At 36.2% G+C, this 22,413-nt stretch overlaps 1 protein-coding gene across 1 annotated transcript; it reads right to left on the reverse strand.

Moving 5' to 3' along the window:
- Positions 1 to 745: 745 nt before the first annotated feature.
- On the reverse strand, positions 746 to 4,754 carry LOC131224943 (uncharacterized). Its single transcript, XM_058220380.1, has 4 exons — positions 4,421 to 4,754; positions 4,146 to 4,323; positions 2,796 to 2,858; positions 746 to 1,099 (listed from the first exon to the last, which is right to left on the reverse strand). The coding sequence occupies exons 3-4, from the start codon at positions 2,820 to 2,822 to the stop codon at positions 746 to 748; spliced, it is 381 nt and encodes a 126-aa protein (XP_058076363.1). The 5' UTR covers positions 2,823 to 2,858; positions 4,146 to 4,323; positions 4,421 to 4,754.
- Between the last annotated feature and the right edge of the window lie 17,659 nt (positions 4,755 to 22,413).

Genomic DNA, 22,413 nt, shown 5'->3' on the forward strand with positions numbered 1-22,413 from the left:
AAATTTTTGTCGACAATTTCGCCACTAAAAGAACGAGGGGAAAAGCTTTTACCGCAAAGATAAGATGGTTGCAAATACTTACAAAATTTTACCTACGAATATTTTCGCACCTAAAGATGTGGTAAAGATTGTGAGAAAACTTTTACCTACGAATATTTTCGTAGGTAAAAATATTTACAGAACTTTATAAAAAATATTTACGAAACTTTTACCTACGAATATTTTCGTAGCGAAAAATATTTACAGAACTTTTCCCTACGAATATTTTCGTAGGTAAAAACATGATTTCGTAGGTAAAAAACCTGGTGATACTTTTACCTACGAAAAGTTTCGTCGGTAAAAGTATTTTTTTTAAAAAAATATTCCAGCACAAAATTCCTGATATACACCTATTACAATATTCCTGATATACACCTGTTATGTGAATATGTCATCATATTCACATTCACATCCATTTAAACTCAAAGTTCGTAAATCCATCTAAATATAAACGACATCCATCAATATGACATTCATTCACACATAAATACATATAAGTTTAACATCATAAATAAAATACAAAAAATCACAAAGATGAAGGCGGAGGTGGTGGAGCATCGGTGGGTAAGCGTGCAGCGAGAGCTTGAAACATCTCCATCATCCGTCGCTGATGCTCCACCCACATCTCCTCCATCCTCCTCTCCTGTTCCTCCCTCTCCCTTGCCTGCTCCTCCTCTCCTGCTCCTCCATCTGCTTCGTCAGATCCTCAATCCTCCTCTCCTGCTCCTCTCTCTCCCTTGTCAGATCCTTCATCCTCCTCCTGTTCCTCCATCTGCCTCTCCAGCTGCTCACTCTTCTTCTCCAGCTGCTCTCTGATGTCATGGATGACGACCTGTAGCTGTTGAACCTCTTTCTCTGCGATATTAATTCGGCGGGTGGCGCTCTCACCAATGACGATGGATCGGGTGGAGGCAGCTCTAGCGGGTGCCATGAACTTGGCACCATGGCCAAGCCCACGCACATATCCAGAACGGGTGCCAAGCACCTCACTCAGGATCTCTGGCTCACTCCGCTGAGTACCATCGGGAGTGGGCTGACTGTGCAAAGTGTCCATCGCCGCCTGTAATGAAAACATATGAATTTTCTCTAAAAAATGACATTATTATAATTTAATGCAAATAAATTTTACAATGTAAAGATTTTTACCCAAATCTCGCCGACTCTAGGATGTACCCAAGATCTCGTCGCCTGTCGATAGTGAGTCCCTCTGTAGAGGTCTACTGGTCCGGGCTCCTGGCTAGTGACGGAATCTTACTGCGCAATCAAAAAGACAATTGAGTTAATATAAATGCATGGAAAGAATATATCAACTTAATAATCGAAAGGACAATCGAAAGGACAACATGTGATGGAGATGCTGGCTCCGTCGCATCACGAGTAGAAGGGGTAGATCCAGTGTGCGAACGGCGTACTCTCCCACTTGGTAACATCATTGAATATGTGCGAGCTATGAACTTATAAATTTAAACAATGTCAATACAAGTATAGGTTATAGGTTAAGGTTAAGGTTTAAGTTTTAGGATTTGAGAATAGGTTTAGGTTAAGGTTGTAGGTTATAGGTTATAAGTATAGGTTTAGGTTTAGGATATCCAAACCCAATGAAATATCAAGAACTATAGTTGAGTTTTGAATTAGGCATTCTGTAATAAAAACAGAAAGGCTAGGTTTTTAAGTTACTATATTTACATCAGGTGAATTGGCCATTGGCTAAACTGACCTTTCGGCTCAACTCAGCACCTCCTGCCAAATTGAGCTCGCTTAATGCAGGGGCATTTTCAAACCGGGCTCGAGTGGGGTGGCCTGTGTGAAGCGGGGACACACTTGGGGTGGGCGGCTTATGTGAGGAATGTGGCTCGTGTGAGGTGGAACCCATGTGAAGTGGGGCCCACGAGGGGGGTTTGGCCAAGGGCCTAACCTAGGTTATGAGATAAAGTGATTAATTTGCCAAGCTCTATCAATTCAAACTTTTAGAGTAAGTGGTTAGTTGTTCTGCATCAAAAGTGGTATTAGAGTAGGAGGTCTCATGTTTGAGACTCTCCTTACCGGGGATGATTGATGCAGGGGTATTTTCACACTGGACTCGAGTGGAACGGCCAGTGTGAAGAGGGGCACACTCGAGGTGGGCGGCCCGTGTGAGGTGGGTGGCTAATGTGAGGTGAGACCCATGTGAAGTGAGGCCCACAAAGGGGGTTCGGCTGAGGGCCTAACCTGGGCTATGAGATAAAGGGATTGGTTCAACATGCTTTATCATTTCGATCTTTTAGAGCAAGTGGTTAATTGTCGTACATCATCGCTATCCATCCATAGTTGATATGACAGAATCTCTGTTCCACTCAATGTGCAATGGAGTTTCTGCACTTCCCAGGAAACCCAATTCGAAACCATAGGGGGTGCATTTAAGTAGAGCATAATGGCAATTTGTGTCGTATTCCAAATGGAACCAAAGGTCTGGGGCAAATCAAGGATGTATGGTTCCTTTAGTGGAGACTAAAAGGAATTTCAAATTAATAAGGGGTTCTTCTTGTTCTTCTCCTTTTTTTTTACCCTTTTTTTTTTCTTTTTTTGGCACCCTGCAACATATCCATAAAACTAAAATATCTCAGTAAGAATTTTCAAGTTACCAATTACAACGTTTCAGTTGCATCAAAGATCAAAACAAGAAAAAGAAATGCCAGATGAGGCATGATGGCTTATAAAGTAAAAATTAAAAAGAGTAAGAAGCAAAAAAAAAAACTAAATTAAAGAAATGGGCTTACCATCATGATCTTGAGAGAAGGAACCATTTAAAGCAGGAGCGGATGCCTCCCCAGAGATTATACCTGAATAAGAGCATCATGTAAAGAGAACAACCAAAGAAAAAACCCTAGTTTGACAATCCAAAATTACTAACCATAACCATAATGGAATTATGCATAATGGCTAGGAATATGACATGGCATTGCACTAACTGCAAAACACATGCACATCCCTGCCATTAGTAGACTGACTCAACAGATTAAACTAAGGCCCTAAGCTCCATGGAATAGATAGTTCTAGATCACTTTTTGTAATTAATTGATGTGACATTATAACCACAACAATAACATCACCATCCCAACTATTTAGCATCAGATTTGTAACTACATTTTTTTTTTTGGATGAAATGCCTTGTTAAAGAAAAGAAAGAACTATAGACCAATGAGCCCTACAGCTCCAAAGAAAGCAACAACAACACCCCAATCCATGCAACCCCATCCAAAGTCAGCATTACGAATCTTGTTTTGCTAATCACATCTGAAAAATGAATTCTCAAGATTGCATGTACAACCAGCTGCCCCCGTGACATCAGCCCCACAACACTAACATAACAAGCAAATTTAGTGAGTTAGCATTCAACACTCCCATCAAACTCAACATGGACTTCCAGATCATTAACAGAGACTGCTTTGAAAAACAGGCAAGAGATTCATGCTGATGAGTTTTCAATGTTCGAATAACACTTCTCCAAAAAGGACAGCTTTGGAAAATGAGAACTTACTACCCACAACTAGAAGTACAACATGGCCCATGTTTTTATGCCCTTGAGACTTTTTCCTTTTTCCACATTTGGACTTGAAAATATCATATTTTTTTTTTCAAGGAAACGCTTGCAAAAATGGGTCATAGGTGAAGTTCAGCAACAGCTAGTTGAAGTTGATCAGTCCTCTAAATAAAATATGAAGTTATGAGGACATAGTTGTGTGCGTTGGTGACAATGTTGTTCAATTATGTCAAGTTGGTTTAAGGCTTCAATATGTAGTCAACTGCATAAGGAGTCCATACCTTAGTAGTTTATAAGTTATGAGAACATATTTGTGTGCACTGGTGACAATGTTGTTTGATTATGTCAAGTTGGTTTGAGGCTTCAATGTAGTCAAACTGCATAAGGAGTCCATACCTTGGTAGTTTATAAGTTAAATTCAGATACCTGTACTAGAAGCAACCAAGATATAGCAAACAAAAGCAATAGCTACCGAGTGTGTGTTGGGGGGCATGCGTGAGAGTGTGAAGATGATGTATATGTGAAAAGATGTTGGGGAAATTAGATTAAACCAACAAGAGAGGTGAAATGGAATCAAACTAAGTACCATTTTGATGAACTGGTGCATCTGTATCTTTCAATAGAGACTGCTTTTCTGCACTAGATCTTGTGGGCCACTGGTCCATGGGACGAATAACCAGTGCCCTTGGATTCTTCCGAGGAATGAAAAAAGCATCCGCCTTTGGCGTACTTGGTGTTTCTTCATCGTCAATGAAGAATGGCACCTGCATTGAAAGAAAATTTGAGAAAGGCTTAGAGGGGCTGTCAGAATGATATATTTTACAAACTTTTGTTGTATTTCTCTAAGAGAAATAGTCACACCTTCAGACCATCATTTCTAGGATGATATTTCCTTACCGGCAACCTAATCCTTCTCTGAGACAAGTGCCTAGGAGTCAGTAAGGGTGAAACTCTGACAGGAGTGGGCTTGTTGCCAACCTGTTTGTAAACAATTAAAAAAAATATAAATAAATAAATAAAAATAAAAATAAAATCCCACGTCTTCAGCGAAAGCTCATCATTTTATCTACCCACGATGTGTGTAATTCATTGCAATGTTCAAAATCACAGGCTAGAGTCTAGACTCAATTTTTTCGTCTAACTATTTCCAAGTTCAGTTCAATGAAAGACTCATAGATTTATAAGAGTTCCTTGAACAGTTGCATAAACCAAAATATTAGACTCGATGGTTAGAGCCTGCCAAACAGAGTCAACATAAAAAATGCATGTCGTATAACAAAAATCACTATAAGTTTGAATTTAGGCCTAGATTTATGGAGAGTTATTAGTTAAATACATTAACCTCTGATTAACCTAAACCTATTCTCAAATCCCAAAACCTATACCTATAACCTAAACTTAGACCTTAACCTAAACATAAACCTATACTTATAACCTATAACCTAAACCTAAACCTAAACCTATAACATATAACCTACAACCTTAACCTAAACTTTTAACCTTAACCTAAACCTATTCTCAAATCCCAAAACTTATACTTAAAACCTAGACCTTAACCTTAACCTATAACCTATACTTATAACCTTAACCTAAACCTAAACCCTAACCTAAACTTATAACCAATAACCTAAACCCGAACCCAAACCCGAACCCGAACTCGAATTCCTAAACCTTAACCTAAACATATAACCTATAACCTATAACCTAAGCCTATACCTAAACCTAAAACCTAAACCTTAACCTATAACCTATACTTATAACCTTAACCTAAACTTAGACCTTAATCTAAACCTATAACCTAAACCTAAACCTAAACTTATAACCTAAACCTATTCTCAAATCCCAAAACCTATAACCTAAACCTAAACCTTAACCTATAACCCAACCTAAACCTATACTTATAACCTAAACCTATTTTCAAATCCCAAAACCCATAACCTAAACCTAAACCTTAACCTAAACCTATAACCTATAACCTAAACCCGAATGCAAACCCGAACTCGAACCCGAATTCCTAAACCTTAACCTAAACATATAACCTATAACTTATAACCTAAGCCTATACCTAAACCTAAACTTAAACTTAAACCTATAAGTTAAACCTAAACCTATAACCTATAACCTAAACCTATAACCTAAACCCTAACCTAACCCTATAACCCATAACCTATAACCTAAACCTATAACCTATTCTTAAATCCCTAAACCTTAACCTATAACCCAACCTAAACCTATACTTATAACTTAAAACTATTCTCAAATCCCAAAACATATAACCTAAACCCAACCTTTCCCTAAACCTATAACCTATTCTTATAACCTAAACTTAAATCTATAACCTAAACCTAAACTTAAACCTAAAACCTAAATGTATTCTCAAATCCCTAAACCTAAACTTACACCTAATCTTAATCTCAACTCCCTCACCTAAACCTAAACCTAAACTTGAAAACCCAAACCTAAACTCGATCCCGAACCCGAACTCGATTTCCTAAACCTAAACCTTAACCCATTCTCAATTCCCTAAAGCTATAACCTATAACCTAAACCTAATCTAAACCTATAATCTTAACCTAAACCTAAAACCTAAACCTAAACCTAAACCTAAAACCTAAATGTATTCTTAAATCCCCAAACCTAAACCTACACCTAATCCTAATCTCAACTCCCTAACCTAAACCTAAACCCAAACTTGAAAACCCAAAGCTAAACCCGATCCCAAACCTGAACCCGATTTCCTAAACCTAAACCTTAACCTATTCTCAATTCCCTAAAGCTATAACCTATAACCTAACTTAAACCTAAACCTATAACTGACACTTATAACCTAAACCTAAACCTATAACCTAAATGTATTCTCAAATCCCTAAACCTAAACCTACACCTAATCCTAATCTCAACTCCTTAGCCTAAACATAAACTTCAAAACCTAAACCTAAACCCGAACCCGAACCCGATTTCCTAAACCTAAACCTTAACCTAGTCTCAATTCCATAAAGCTATAACTTATAACCTATAACCTAAACCTATAACCTAAACCTATAACCTTAACCTAAACCTAAAGCCTAAACCTAAACCTAAACCTAAACCTAAACCAAAACCTATAACCTAAACCTTAACCTATAACCTATAACCCAATAACCTAAACTTATAACCGTAAACTAAACCTAAAACCAAAACCTAAACCTATAACCTAAACCTATAAACTAAAACCTAAACCTAAACCTAAATCTAAAACCTAAATGTATTCTCAAATCCCTAAACCTAAAGCTACACCTAATCCTAATCTCAACTCCCTAACCTAAACCTAAACCTAAACTTGAAAACCCAAACCTAAACCCGATCCCGAACCCGAACCTGAACCCAAACCCGATTTCCTAAACCTAAACCTTAACCTATTCTCAATTCCCTAAAGCTATAACCTATAACCTATAACCTAAACCTAACCTAAACTTATAACCTTACACATAAACCTAAACCTAAACCTAAACCTAAACCTAAAACCTAAATGTATTCTCAAATCCCCAAACCTAAACCTACACCTAATCCTAATCTCAACTCCCTAACCTAAACCTAAACCTAAACTTGAAAACCCAAACCTAAACCCGATCCCGAACCTGAACCCGATTTCCTAAACCTAAACCTTAACCTATTCTCAATTCCCTAAAGCTATAACCTATAACCTAACTTAAACCTAAACCTATAACCGACACTTATAACCTAAACCTAAACCTATAACCTAAATGTATTCACAAATCCCTAAACCTACACTTACACCTAATCCTAATCTCAACTCCTTAACCTAAACCTAAACTTGAAACCCCAAACCTAAACCCGAACCCGAACCCAATTTCCTAAACCTAAAACTTAACCTATTCTCAATTCCCTAAACCTTAACCTATAACCTAACTTAAACCTAAACTTGAAAACCCAAGCCTAAACCTGATCCCGAACCCGAACCCGATTTTCTAAACCTAAACCTTAACCTATTCTCAATTCCCTAAAGCTATAACCTATAACCTAAACCTATAACCTTAACCTAAACCTAAAACCTAAAACCTAAACCTAAACCAAAACCAAAACCTATAACCTTAACCTAAACCTATAACCTATAACCTAAACCTATAACCTATAACCTAACCTTAACCAAAACCTAAAACCAAAACCTAAACCTATAACCTAAACCTATAAACTAAAACCTAAACCTAAACCTAAACCTAAAACCTAAATGTATTCTCAAATCCCTAAACCTATACCTACTCCTAATCCTAATCTCAACTCCTTAGCCTAAACATAAACTTGAAAACCCAAACCTAAACCCGAACCCGAACCCGATTTCCTGAACCTAAACCTTAACCTTAAGCTATTCTCAATTCCTTAAAGCTATAACCTAAACCTAACCTAAACCTAAACCTAACCTAAACCTATAACCTTAACCTAAACCTAAAACCTTAACCTAAACCAAAACCAAAACCTATAACCTTAACCTAAACTAAAACCTATAACCTAAACCTTAACCTATAACCTATAACCCATAACCTAAACTTATAACCTTAACCTAAACCTAAAACCAAAACCAAAACTTTTAACCTAAACCTATAAACTAAAACCTAAACCTAAACCTAAATGTATTCTCAAATTCCTAAACCTAAACCTACGCTTAATCCTAATCTCAACTCTCTAACTTAAACCTAGCCTTAACCTAAACCTAAACTTGAAAACCCAAGCCTAAACCCGATCCCGAACCCGAACCCGATTTCCTAAACCTAAACCTTAACCTATTCTCAATTCCCTAAACCTATAACCTATAACCTATAACCTATAACCTAAACCTAAACCTATAACCTTAACCTAAACCTAAAACCTAAACCTAAACCTAAACCAAAACCTATAACCTAAACCTTAACTTATAACCTATAACCTATAACCTAAAATTATAACGTATAACCTAACCTTAACCTAAACCTAAAACCTAAACCTAAACCTATAACCTTAACCTAAACCTAAAACCTAAACCTAAACCTAAAACCTAAATGAATTCTCAAATCCCTAAACCTAAACCTACCCCTAATCCTAATACTAATCCTAATCTCAACTCCCTAACCTAAACCTAAACTTAAACTTGAAAACCGAAACATAAACCCAATACCGAACCCGAACCCAAACCCAATTTCCTAAACCTAAACCTTAGCCTATTCTCAATTCCCTAAAGCTATAACCTATAACCTAAACCTAAACCTAAACTTAAACCTATAACCTTAACCTAAACCAAAACGTATAACCTAAACCTTAACCTATAACCTATAACCTATAACCTAACCATAACCAAAACCTAAAACCTAAACCAAAACCTATAACTTAAACCTATAACTAAAACCTAAACCTAAATCTAAAACCTAAATGTATTCTCAAATCCGTAAACTTAAACCTACACCTAATTCTAATCTCAACTCCTTAACCTAAACCTAAACCTAAACTTGAAAACCCAAACCTAAACCCGATCCCGAACCCGAACCCGAACCCGATTGATGTAATAATGTAGCCCAATCAGATGGCAACAAACAAGAAAATCTTGCTTTATTGGCAAGTATACTCGAACTCAAGCATCACAATGCATCTATTTCCATCTCCACTATCTCTTATAGCATAAATTATTTGAGATTTCCATTTATCTCATTTTTAGAGTCATGTCCTAACATAATATGATAATATTAATAGACAAGGTGGATTTGTTACCAACATTATTCCAAAACCCATATAACTTCTCCTTATAGGAAGTTGGGTAGGGCACATACAGCTTGATTCCATCAAAGGAGATAAAGATCACCTCTCATATGTTCTGTCTTTTCATTTATTATTATTATTTTTTTCCATAGGGTTGTTTGGATGAATGTATTTTATGTTTGGATGGATTTACGTAGTTTGGGTTTAGATGGATATGAATGTAAATATGATGAAATATATTATATAATAGGTGTATATCAAGAAGAATATATTATAACAGGTGTATATCAGAAATTGTGCTGGGAGTGGAGAAAAAAAGACTTTTACCTACGAAATATTTCGTAGGTAAAAGTCTCATCCACGGTCTTTACCTACCAAATTTTTCATAGGTAAAGGTCTTGTGAAATATTTGTACCTATGAAACGTGTCGTAGGTAAAACTCTTAGTGGCACAGTTACTATGGTAAAAATATAACACTTTCACTGACGACGAATTTCATCGGTAAAGATGGCTTTTACCTATGAAAGTATATTTCGTAGGTAAAAGTAAAATTTTCGATTGTGGGAAAAAATTCAAAACACCCTTTAGCTACGAATGTGTTCATAGGTAAAGATGGGTAAAAGTAAACTTTAAGATTTTTTGATTTTGAAAACTTCAAAACACCCTTTACCTACGAAAATTTTCATAGGTAAAGATGGATTTTATCTACGACATGTAGTTTCAACTTTTCAATTTTTTATTTTTTTGAAAAATTCAAAACACCCTTTAGCTATGAATATTTTCATAGGTAAAGATGGCTTTTACCTAGTAAAAGTCAACTTTTCAATTTTTTGTTTTTTCAAAAATTCAAAACACCCTTTACTTATGAAAATTTTCGTAGGTAAAGATGGTTTTTAAAACTTTTCGATTTTTTGTTATTTGAAAAATTAAAAACGCCCTTTAGCTACGAATATGTTTGTAGGTAAAGATGACTTTTACCTACGAAATTACATTTCGCCAGTAAAAGTAAACTTTTCAATTTGTTGTTTTTTTGAAAAATTAAAAATTCCCTTTAGCTACGAATATTTTCGTAGGTTCGATTTCGTAGGTAAATGTAAACTTTTTGATTTTTTGTATTTTGAAAAATTGAAAACACCCTTTACCTACGGAAATTTTCGTAGTTAAAGATGACTTTTAACTACTTGGTAAAAGTAAACATTTCATTTTTTTTGAAACACCCTTTACCTATGAAAATTTTCATAGGTAAAGATTCAATTTTTTTTTTTGATTATTTGTATTGTGGAAAAATGAATACACCTTTTTCCTATGAAAATGTTCGTAGGTAAAGATTACTTTTACCCACAAAATTTAATTTTGTCGATAAAAGTAAACTTTTCGACCCTTTACCTACGAAAAGTTTCATAGGTAAAGTTGGCTTAAAAATTGAAAACACCCTTTACCTACGAAAATTTTCGTAGATAAAGATGACTTTTACCTCGGTAAAAGTTTACTTTTACCTACAAAAAAAAGTTTCATCGGTAAAAGTCATCTTTACTTATGAAAATTTATTTCATCGGTAAAAACCATATTTCTTGTAGGAGCCTAAAATAGCATATCCAAAATTTAGGTGGAAGCTTATTTTAGGTAACAAGACTTTAAGTCATGAGACCTAAAATGAGACATACCCAGATTTTAGGTGGACCAAATTGAAATTGTGTAAATTGTCAATCACGGCATGCGAAAAATTAACAGATCTTAGAATTACAGCTAAGTTCTAGAGGACGAGTGTATAGGGTCACTTAATAATATTAGCCAATTAAAAAACAATTAACAGTTAAGCTTCCATGCCAAGTAGGTCCAATTATATAGATTATAAGAGATGCAATATTATAAACAACTAGTTTATATGGTGAAATATGAAAACACCTATTGTGTGTATTTTAAATTAAGTGCCTAGCATACAATCTATCTCATGCATTCATATACTCAAATCATCCACAACGATAAATAAAATTGCAACCAAATAAATAATAGCAAACACAATGATGTATAGTGGTTTGACTATTTGCCTACTCTACTCCCAATAGTCGCACTCTCCTCGAGAGTACCAGATTTCACTATCTTTGAAATTTTCATTAGGTTCACCCCTAATCTTTACAAGCGTACACTCCCGCCAAAGGCTTACATAAGATCTTATAAATATACACTCCCATCGGAGGCTTACACAAGGACATACCACACGTACACTCTCATCGGAGGCCTATATAAGGATTTGATCGAGTTTGGGTAATAAACTCTATACTCAATCCTACACAAGGAAAGAGTATACAATGGACTCTACAACTGACAATTTACTTATTGCGTGAAGCCTCGTTGATGTGCCTTTTTAAGAGCATCTTCTCTTCTTGAATATGTTCTCTCGTGCTCCTCCAATCTTTAAAGCAGGTATTATTCCGCTTCCTTGAATTAAATGCAATGAGGCTACCAAGGTAATGAGAGAGATGTTCAATCTCATACGACCAGTGTTCGAATTATCTCTGATATTATCGAAATATCTCCGATATTATCTTTATATCTAGCTCAGCAATATCGATAACGTTGGTGGTATCGGAAATTTCAGGTATTAGCAATGTATCGCTAAATATCGACAACGTATCAATATCACTAATATAATCACCAATATTTTCAACTATGTAAATTCTAGGTGTTGCTTGTATTGCTAATGCATCAATATAGCCAATATTTTTTATTTTGTAAATTCTAAGTAATGCTTGTATCGTAAGTGTATCGACGATATTTCAATAATATCATCAACGTATTGATATCATCAAAATTTTGTTTATTAGAAAAAAAATTATTTATAATTTTTTTCATGGGCACATGGTTGTATATAGTGTTCAATTTGTCATTTATAATACTGATAATATATTGATCTTATCGATATCGCAACATGTGCGATATTTGTTGAGGGTCAAATATTGCATATTATTCCCAATTTATTTCTTGGTTTTACAAACATAATATGACTTAATGGTAAATTTTACATGTGTTTGTGTTGCAAGGTGAATTTAAGAGCTCAAATTAAAAAGAATGCTAAAAGCATGAATTTAGTGCTCAAAAGTCACTAAGGCAAAGAATGGACCTGTGGAGATTAAGATTGAAGATTTCAAGGTCTCAAGATCCAAGAAAATCAACTGGAGAAGAAAGAAAGTGGAAAGAACAAGCGCAAAAATCACAAAGACTGTTCCATTTGATTCTAGTTTGATATTTAAGGAATACTTTTAGTTTTTAATGGTTTGTTGTGACTTAAATTATAATAGATCTGCAATTGCTTGAAGTATCTTCTTTTTCTATTTGGAGTTTGTGAAAATATGAAATCCTGTTGTTCTCTATCGTCCCTTAGGCATGACTGAGTGATGGAATCCCTTTTATTCTTCATAATTCTCCTATTTTGGTTGTTAGATTGGTATATCTTGGTGTCTACCATAGTCCCATGGGCATGGTTAGGTGACGAAATCATTTCCAATCTTCACAACTTTCATCCGTTAAGAATCAAGTCAATGAAAGTTCAGATCTGATCTTATTGAATATCTTCTAATTGGATAGGATAAGACTCCAATTCTAATTGAGTGCCTTGAATTAAATAAGGAAACATCCTAATAGTTGTAAGTGGATCCCTGGAAACCTTAGTTCCCACCTTTAATTTCTTAAAGTTTCTAAATTCATCATCTCACAATTACTCCCTACTTTCCTGATTTAGGTTAGATCTTCTCCTAGTTTTGATTCTAATTACTTTCATAATAGACACAAAAAATTAGTCCCTGTGGATTCGACCTTGATCTTAATGAGATTATTGCTACATCGCGACCCAACACTTGGGGTTGTGAACAAGTTTTTGGCGTCGTTGCCGAGGACTAACAACTGTGTTTTTTTTATAGATTGATTAGGTTTTGTAAGTGCTATGTTGTATATCAAACACCCCGTGTTGTCAAATTCCATAGTAACTAACCACTTTAGAATGATGAACTTGTTCAAAGATGGAAAGTTCACCTTCATAAGAAGATGTGTTACAAAGCTCAAGTCATGAAGATTGTTCTACTTTGTTCAAGATCAACTTCAAGTGCTACTTCTAATTCAAGTGCAAGTTCTATTTCAAAGTTCAAGTTAAAGTGCATGTTCAAGTTCAAGAGCAAGACCAAGTTCAAGTGCTACTTCAATTTTATGTGCTAGTTCAAGTCCAAGTGCACTACATAATCAAGATCAAGTTAAAGCTTCAAGCATACAAGATCAAGCTTCAAGTAAATCAAGTTGAAGATCAACCGAAGCAACTGAAGCTACAAGTTCAATGTTTAATATTTAGGTATAAATGACCTTAGCAAGCTTTAGGTTTAGGTCATTCATATTGCACATTTAGTATGGGTTATTGTGCTTGTTATAGGCTCTATTTCGACTACTCGTAGCCTATGTTCGACTAGTATAGGCTTTGATTCGATCAGTCCATGGTTTTTCTCAACCAGTTTAGGATTTGTTACAAAATTTCAGATTTTTCTGGTAGGGTGATGACCAGTCGAGCACCCTACTCGACCAGTCATGAACATTGGCTTGACCAGTCAAGGACTCGACTCGAACTCAAGTAAGCTATTTTGGCCCTACTCGACTAGTTGAGTGCTATGCTCGACCAGTCAAGCAGGCCACTTGACTAGTTGAGGGACGGTTTTATCCGATCGCGCCTGAATTTTTAAAATTTGGTTGAATCTTAAACCAGTAAATGCTAACATTAGACCAGTCGAAGGAACTATTTTTTAGCCTATAAATAGAGGACTTTTCTGGCTTTTTTCATTGATAAAAAGCCAAATCAAGACTCCACTTTGAGAGAACAGCCCCCGTGATTGTCAAGCTATTGTCCGGTAAATTAAGATTCTTTTTATAGCTTTTTGATTTTTAATTTCTTGATCCTCTTTGCTTCGTTCTGATTTTATTAAAGGGTGTTCTTCTCTACCCCTTTTGAGACCTAAGGAATTAAATCAAAGTAGCCAAAGGTTGGATTAATTTAAAATTCATTTAGACCTAGAACCTTTCTATATGTGTGATTGAACATTAGACATTTTCATCTTCAAAAGAAGCGGTTCTACCAGGCTACATCAAGTAGAATCTTCAGATAAGTATTTTGTTTAAATTGCTTTTGGTTTTTAAGATTGCTAGAAAATCTCTATTGTGGTTTTGACTGAGATAGCTAGAAAATCTCAGTGTGGGGTTTTTAATTGTGGTAGCCCATTCAAAACGCAATTGTAAAGGTTTTAAGGTGAACCTTGGAAAACCTTTTTTCATAGTGAAAGCCAATATCACGTGTGTTGTGATTATTGAGAGTGGAGTAGGTGTGGCTATTTGAGAACAGTTGGTGTACACACCGAACAACTATAATTTCTGGTGTTTCGTGGTTGATGTATGTGATGTATGAGTGGTGAATGATTGTATCTATTTCATGTACATGTAGTGAATGTTGTAATAGCTAGATTTTATTATTTTTCCTTTTGTTTTAGTTTGGGTTTTTAATCCTTACCGAGTTCAAGAAATCAGGTTGTCCTACCATAAACTTTGGTTTTTTGTGTAAGGTTGTCCTTTGAACAACGTTTGAATCAACTTCTTAATACTATTGCAATTGAGATTGTTATTTGATTTGGCAATCTTCATTTATATTCCGTAATTATTTTTTATTTGGTATAGTCCTATTCACCCCCCTAGGACTAAGAGCTTGCCCTTTTCGAGTGGTATCAGAGATAAGTTGCTCATTCTTTTGGATTTATTTCTTGAGCTTATCGATCTAGAACTTTCAGTATGTCAAATTTTGATAGCCTATCTATTACTAGGCCACCATCATTTGATGGCTCAAACTATGCTTATTGGAAAGCCAGAATGAGGATTTTTTTGAAATCCATTAATAAAAGTGCGTGGCAAGCCACGGTGACTAGATGGAATCCACCGATGTCTGAGGTTCTAGGCAGTGATGGAACCAAATCCCTTAAGGAAACACCTTTCTACATGTGGACTACTCTTTAGAAAAATGAGAGCAGTGCTAATGCTAAGGCTTTAAATGCAATCACTTGTGCACTATCACCTAATGAATTCAAAAGAATTATTTCATGTGATACTGTAAAACAAGCCTGGGACCTTCTTGAAATGACACACGAGGGAACAACTATAGTAAAAATGTCTAAAGTTCAGATTCTCACCACTAGGTTTGAGGAGATTCGTATGGAAGAAAATGAGTCTTTCATGGACTTCTATACAAAACTAAATGACATAGTTAACTATATGTGGGGTCTAGGAGATGGTATCCCAGAAAGCAAAGTCTGTGCAAAAATACTGCAATCTCTTCCTGAGAGATTTAATTCCAAGGTGACTGCCATTCAGGAACTTAGAGACTAGATCATATGAAGTTTGAAGAACTTGTTGATTCACTTCAAACTTACGAGTTAAATTTTAAATCCCCAAAAGGTAAGTTCATAGCTCTTAAATCATCCAAATCTATTTCAAAGGATAGTGATATTAATTCTAATTGTGAAAGCTCAGAGGATGATATAGCTTTACTTGCTAAAAAGTTTTACAAGATTTTTAAAAGTAAGAAAAGAGTAGATTTTCAAAAACCTTTTGAGAAGAAAACAACGTAAATCTAAAAACTGAAAATCTCTAATAGATAGTCAGTGTTTCAATTGCCATGAATGTGGGCGTTTGACAAATAAGTGTCCAAAAAGATACAAGCTAAAGAGAAAAGGCATGTTAGCCACATGGGATGAATCATCCTGCTTTGAAGCTTCTTTTGAGTCAGATGAATCAGAACCTGAAACTTCAAATGAAGTCAAGGCTTTAATAACTCTAGCCAGAGTCACTTCCACAGATAGTTGTGATTCAACTGAATACGAAAATCTGAGGAGTGACCCTGAAAATGAAGATGATCTTCAGGATGCCTATAATGCCCTATACAGGGAAAGTTGTAAGATTACTGTCAGGCTAAAACTTCAAAAAGAAAATTTTCTGAAATTAAAAGAGGAATTTGAAAATTCTGTTTTAGAAAAATCTCATATTTCTGATTTTTTTGAAAAAGAAAAACGCGATTTGAGTTTCCAAACTTCTGAACTTAAAAAATTAAGAACAGAAAATGAGAAACTAAAACTTGAAGTTTCTTCCCTATTGAGTTTAAAGGATACATGGAGGTATGCCCATGGAGACCCTAAACTTGAAAAGTTATTAACTGCATCTAGAAAATGTGGAGACAGATTGAGTTTGAGCTATGTCAAAGACATACTTCAGAAAAATAATAGTGTATCTCCTACATTTGTCAAAGGAGAATCCTCTAACTCAAAAGGAAAGGGCTTGAAATATAATAATCAAAACAACTTTAAAAATTTAAAAACTTTTCAAGCATCTAAAGTCAATACCAATAATGTCAGCTTTAGAAAACAATGCTATAATCCTTTAGCTGAAAAAATTGTGGACTTATTTAAGGAGCTTCTCAAATATAACTCTAATATGAGAGTTGATAGACAAAATAATATCAAGTGAAGGAAAACCAACAGTGCTCCAAAACCTAAAACAATGATGAAATGGGTTCTTAAGGTTGCTTGTCTTATTGCCCACACTGCCTTCAAGGCTTCGAGTCAGTTAAAGTGGTACCTAGATAGTGGTTGCTCAAGACACATGATAGGTGATAGAGATATGTTCACCAACTACAAAGAAATGACTGATGGCTCAGTCACTTTTGGTGATGGAAGCAACTGTAAGATAATTAGCCAAGGTACGGTTTAAATTTCTAACCTTCCTCTTTTTTGAAAATGTTTTATTTATAGAAGGGCTTAAGCACAATCTTTTGAGTATCTGTAATGACCCTGAAAATTTTGTGCTAATCTTTCCTTAGTAGTTTTTTTGGGGTAATTAGCGCTATACTCGATTGCTTGTGAAATTTGCATCAATCACTTTAAATTGTATCTGCATGACTCAAAACTTGTAGATTGGTTAGCGCTATGTTACTCTGAAATCTGGGATCCATCGCTAAATCCTGTTGCTCTTGAGATTTTTTGGAAGTTCTGGATCGGACGTGGACCGCATGTCGAAAGTCCGATAGCGATGATCTTAGGCTGTTGTGGTCACCATGTTGGGCTTGACCATCACCTCAAAAATCAAGTCCATGTGATGTTCTGGGTCGATTTGTTTGAGTTCGGAGTGAAGAGTGTGAGAACGGTTGGAACTTAAATAAGATTTTATGAAATCTGAGTCGTGTCGCTTGCGCGAGGATTTTAAGCAATCTGACCGTTAGATTCTGACCCAATTTCACCCTCTGATCAGGGAAGGTGGCCCAGGCATGTCCTTGTGCTTGTGGACCTGATCGAGATTCAGTGACTGTTGAATTGAGTGTGGTCCGCCACGGCTGATCTGAAGATCCGGTCGGTACGAAAACTCAGCTTGACCTAGATCCATGGTCAGTGAGCTTAAGTCCGACCTTTCGTGATAATAGGCCCACCGGAAGTGCTTCGTTGGATCGTGAGAGGCCGATTTTGGTTATAACCTAAGTATACCTTGGCCTTGGGGTTATTTTCATCAATATTAGGCCTATTTATAGTCCTTAAAACCCTAGCTCTCTTTTCCATACGAATTTCCTAACCCTACCTAAGAAAGAGAAAGGAAAAAGAGAGAGAAAGTGAGAGAGAAGTTGGTGAATCATCTTAGATTCTTTCCTGTTCTTCTTCATCCTTAAACCTTCACTTTGAATCGTTATTCCGGCGATTCTGAGTTCATCTTTGGGTAAGTTAACCTAACCCTAATCTCTGTTAGAGCTTAGAATAGTCTTGGTGTTGTTGTATCTCATTTCTATTCTTGTCTTAAGTTATCTTGTCGCCGTTGACGAAGACATATCGTCTGAAATCAGTTCGGTGTTCTTTTCTGGCTTAAGGTGCGGACTTTAAGTGTATAGGTTATGATTTTCAAGGCTTTCAATGCCAGTTAATGATTTATTCTCGCTATGGATGAGATTTCACATGCTAAATGTTATGTTTATGTTGCGTTCCTGATATGCATGTGTTATATGGAGATTTGTGTATTCTATGTGTATGTATAAAGTACTGTATGCGTATAAAATATGAACCTGTGTTTGCCATGATTATTTGTCATGTATGTATGCTAATTGTATGTGTGACAACTCCTTAGCAAAAGGAATTGTCCAAATGCGTGTATTTCAACATACGTCATGTATGTTGAACTATGTATTCTAAGTGTTTGTAGAAATGTCTAAATGATCTAAAGTATGATATATCAACCTAGTATGGGCGTTGAGAAGCAATTCTCAACTCTCCCACTAGTGTGTATGATTTCCTTCATGTAAGTTACATTCCTTGTTGTTTAAATTCATGTATTACTTATGCTTACATTCGTGTTAAGTTGATATTCTTCAAATGCTTGAGTACCACATGATTTGAGTGTTGTTCCATTACTGTTCTACATTCAATACGAATATCTGTTATAGTGTAATGTGTGTGGGACTATTCATTAATCCAGGAAATCGGTAATCGGCCTTAAGTTCGTGGCTGAGATTGCTTTCGCCACGTAGGACGTGATTAGACAAACCCGAGTCGTATTAAAGTTGTCGGCAGTGGTTTGGCCACGCGGAGTGTTTGCGCACTCTATGTCGTTCAACCCAACGTGCGCTCATGCTAGTCGAGTTCGTCAAGTAACCCGATTGTCCGATGTTTGTTCACCATGTATGGACGCTATTGTTTGAATCTAGGGTACCAAACTTACCGATGAAATCCTATTAACCATGGTACCTTGATCCGCTAAGACTCATGAGCCGAACATGGTAGTATGGGACACCGTGGTCGAGCTGTCGGCCTACGCTGGGGTGACGAGTCTCCCCATAGTGACCAGTGAGCAACCAAACTCGTGAGCCGATTATGGTGGTATGGGACACTATATTCGCGCTGTCGGCCTACATTGATTGGTGACGAGCCCTTTGTAGTGACCTCGAGCATACCTGGATACCGCATTGAGGTGACGAGCCTTATTGTAGTGACGAAGGTATGATAGGCGTGCATTGATTGGTGACGAGCTCTTTGCAACGACCTACAACCATATGATCGTATGAGATGTCTAGGACTGACGACCCTAGAATGGATCACTATTTGGATGGTGATATGAGGAAGGTACCTTAGCTTCCTAATCCTGCTGTATGAAAAGGACTAATAACAACTTGGTAATCATGTTCATGCACCGCATTTGCATGTGCTTTGTAGACGTGGCGCATTTTGAGGCGATGTCATGCGTAACGTCAGATGAAGACGCTGAGGGTGTACGCGTGAGAGCACGCATCATTTTGCATGCATCCTTGCATTAACAAGAGTACTTAGGACATGTTTAGTTGTTCTGCTTTATCATTACTGCTTGATTGAACTGATAACATGTTAACCTGTGCTTTAGTGTTTTACTGAGTTGATCACTCACTCCCACATTCTGGGGCGGTGTTAAACACCCACCAGACTTTGTCTTAGTTGTTGATGTTGCAAATGTTGATGCGACTTCTGAGGCAGAGTGGGAGATGGATGATGATGAGGCTGCTTTCTCTTTTATGCAGTTGTCAGATGGGTTCTAGTGAGCCTCGTTCTGATGCGCGGGATGCTGGGATTTCTTTTGGGAAATTAAATGTTGTAACCTAACACTTGTAATTTTGATAGTAACACTTGTCAGAACGACCTGGTATGTATATGTACTTCAGGGATTTGCACTTGTACATATATGATTCTATAAGTCTTCCGCTTGCTTTCTTCACTTATCCTTGAATTATATTTGCTATTTGGCTTAATCTATTCCATGTTTTATGCTCTAATACAGACAACATACATCCATCATTAAATATATTGCATAAGTGATGTTTTGGAACTCGAGAGCTGAGTTATGCTCGACCTCCGAATTTCAGGGCATTACAGTATCTCTCAAATCTGCGATAATAAGCATAGTGTTAAATTTACAAATCAAGGATGGAAGATCTCAAATGAGAAAGGTTATGTGATGTTAAATGGCCGTAGAATGTCTAAAAATTGCTATATCATTAATGAATCTTGCTTATCTAAATTATCTTGTTACATGGTCCAAACTAATGAAAATGAATTATGACACAAACGCCTTGGACATGTTAACTATCGAAATCTATATAGATTGAGAAAGCCGATCTTATTAGAGGTCTACCTAAATTAAAGAAAATGGATAAAATATGTGGCGCATGTCAAATTGGAAAACAAACAAGGAGTAGTCATAAGAAAGTGAAATCCTCTACCACATCCAAACCTCTTGAACTTCTCCACATGGATCTTGTTGGACCAACCAAAATGGAGAGTAGAGGTGGTAAGAAGTATTTCTTGGTAATTGTGGATGACTTTACCAGATTTACTTGTGTAGCATTCATGAGAGAAAATCTGAGACTCTCAATGAAGTTAAAAGAATACTCAAGTGTATTCAGAACAAAAAAGAAATAAATGTTGTTAAGATCCGAAGTGATCATAGGTTGGAATTCGAAAATAGCCATTTTGAGAAGTTCTGTAGCGATCATGGTATATCGCATGAGTTTTCAGCACCTAAGGCACCTCAACAAAATGGAGTTGTTGAAAGGAAAAACAGAGTGCTACAAGAGATGGCAAATGTAATGTTAAATAGCATGAAGTTACCCAAAAATTTATGGGCTGAAGCTGTTAATACTGCAGGCTATATTATAAACCGTGTTTACATTAGAAAATCTAAAGATAAAATGGCTTATGAATTGTGGTTTAATAAGAAACCTACAGTTAAATACTTTTAAATTTTTAGAAGTAAGTGCTACATTTTACGAGATCGAAAATTTTTACGGAAGTTTGATACTAAGAGTGATGAAGTGATATTCTTAGGTTATGCTTTGAATAGTCGAGCATATTGTGTTCTTAACAAAAGAACTGGTGTCATTCAGGAGTCTATAAATGTTGTTATTGATGATCACCTGAACACACCAACATCTAGTTCAAAAAATGATAAAGTTGATATAATTGAAAAACCTGACTCCTCATCTTGTCCAATCAATACTAAACTACGATTAGTCAAAGACCATTTTATTGATCAAATTCTAGGCAATCCTGTAACGCCTCGAAAATCGGGGGTTGAGTAAAGCTCAACTCCTGAGTTCCAATGCATCACTTATGCAACATCGATAATAATGTTTAAATGTTGTCCATATTAGTGCCTTAAACATGAGTGAGATTACACTAAAATAGTATATCATACTCCAGAATTAAGATAATTAAGCAAGCGAAAGACTAGGATAGATATATAAAATATATATGTGTTTCACAACCTCCAGAGTATGAACGTGCTATTGGGCTAAATATATACATATATTTGTTTCAAAATGTACAAAATATTGAAATGTAAATGTTCAACTAATCCAATATCCTTGTAATCCCGGTGACGCAGCTCTAGGTATACATAGACCCGCCTAAGAGTTGAATGTCGAACTCCTCCTCCTCCTCGTCAAAGAAGTCCGGCTCCGTCACATAAGCCTTATCACAACCTGCATCTAAATCAGAGTCTGGTTGATGTTTTAAAACACCGTCCCAGAGTGGGAGTGAGTGATTAACTCAGTGGTACTATAAGGTAAAGGTTAACATGTTATCAATTCAGTCAAGCAGCAATGATAAGGTAATACAACAAACATTTCCTAACTACTCTGGTTAATGTAGGAATGATATGCGTAATGATGTATGCCCTCGCCTGCACTCCCTCAGCGATAACATCTCACGATCATGCATGACAAACTCCCTAAACATGCAATTCCTCGCCAAAGCACATGCAATGCAGTGCATGAACTTGTTAGCCAAGTAATTTATTATGCTTATTTATACATCAGGTTCGGGAAGCTAAGGTACCTTCCTTTATATCACTTACCTAAACAATGATCCATCTAGGGTCGTCAATCTTAGTTAATCACATATGATAGGCAAGTTGTAGGGATCGCCCCTGATGAAAAGCAGTGGATAAGTAAGTTCATGAGTTCACACTCGAGGTCACTGCGGAGAGGCTCATCACCTCAGCGTAGGACTAATTTATATTCGAGGTCACTATGGGAGGCTCGTCACCTGAACGTA

This window comes from Magnolia sinica, chromosome 14 (assembly GCF_029962835.1).
Source record: "Magnolia sinica isolate HGM2019 chromosome 14, MsV1, whole genome shotgun sequence".
NCBI classification, from domain to species: Eukaryota; Viridiplantae; Streptophyta; class Magnoliopsida; order Magnoliales; family Magnoliaceae; genus Magnolia; species Magnolia sinica.

What these genes read in the sequence shown, in the direction of transcription:
- LOC131224943 (XM_058220380.1), bottom strand. Translation starts at nt 2,822, where the DNA reads ATGGTTCCTTCTCTCAAGATCATGATG. An exon ending in CTTCTCTCAAGATCATGATG is followed by an intron (nt 1,100 to 2,795) that starts GTAAGCCCATTT and finishes TTTTCATTACAG; the next exon opens with GCGGCGATGGACACTTTGCA.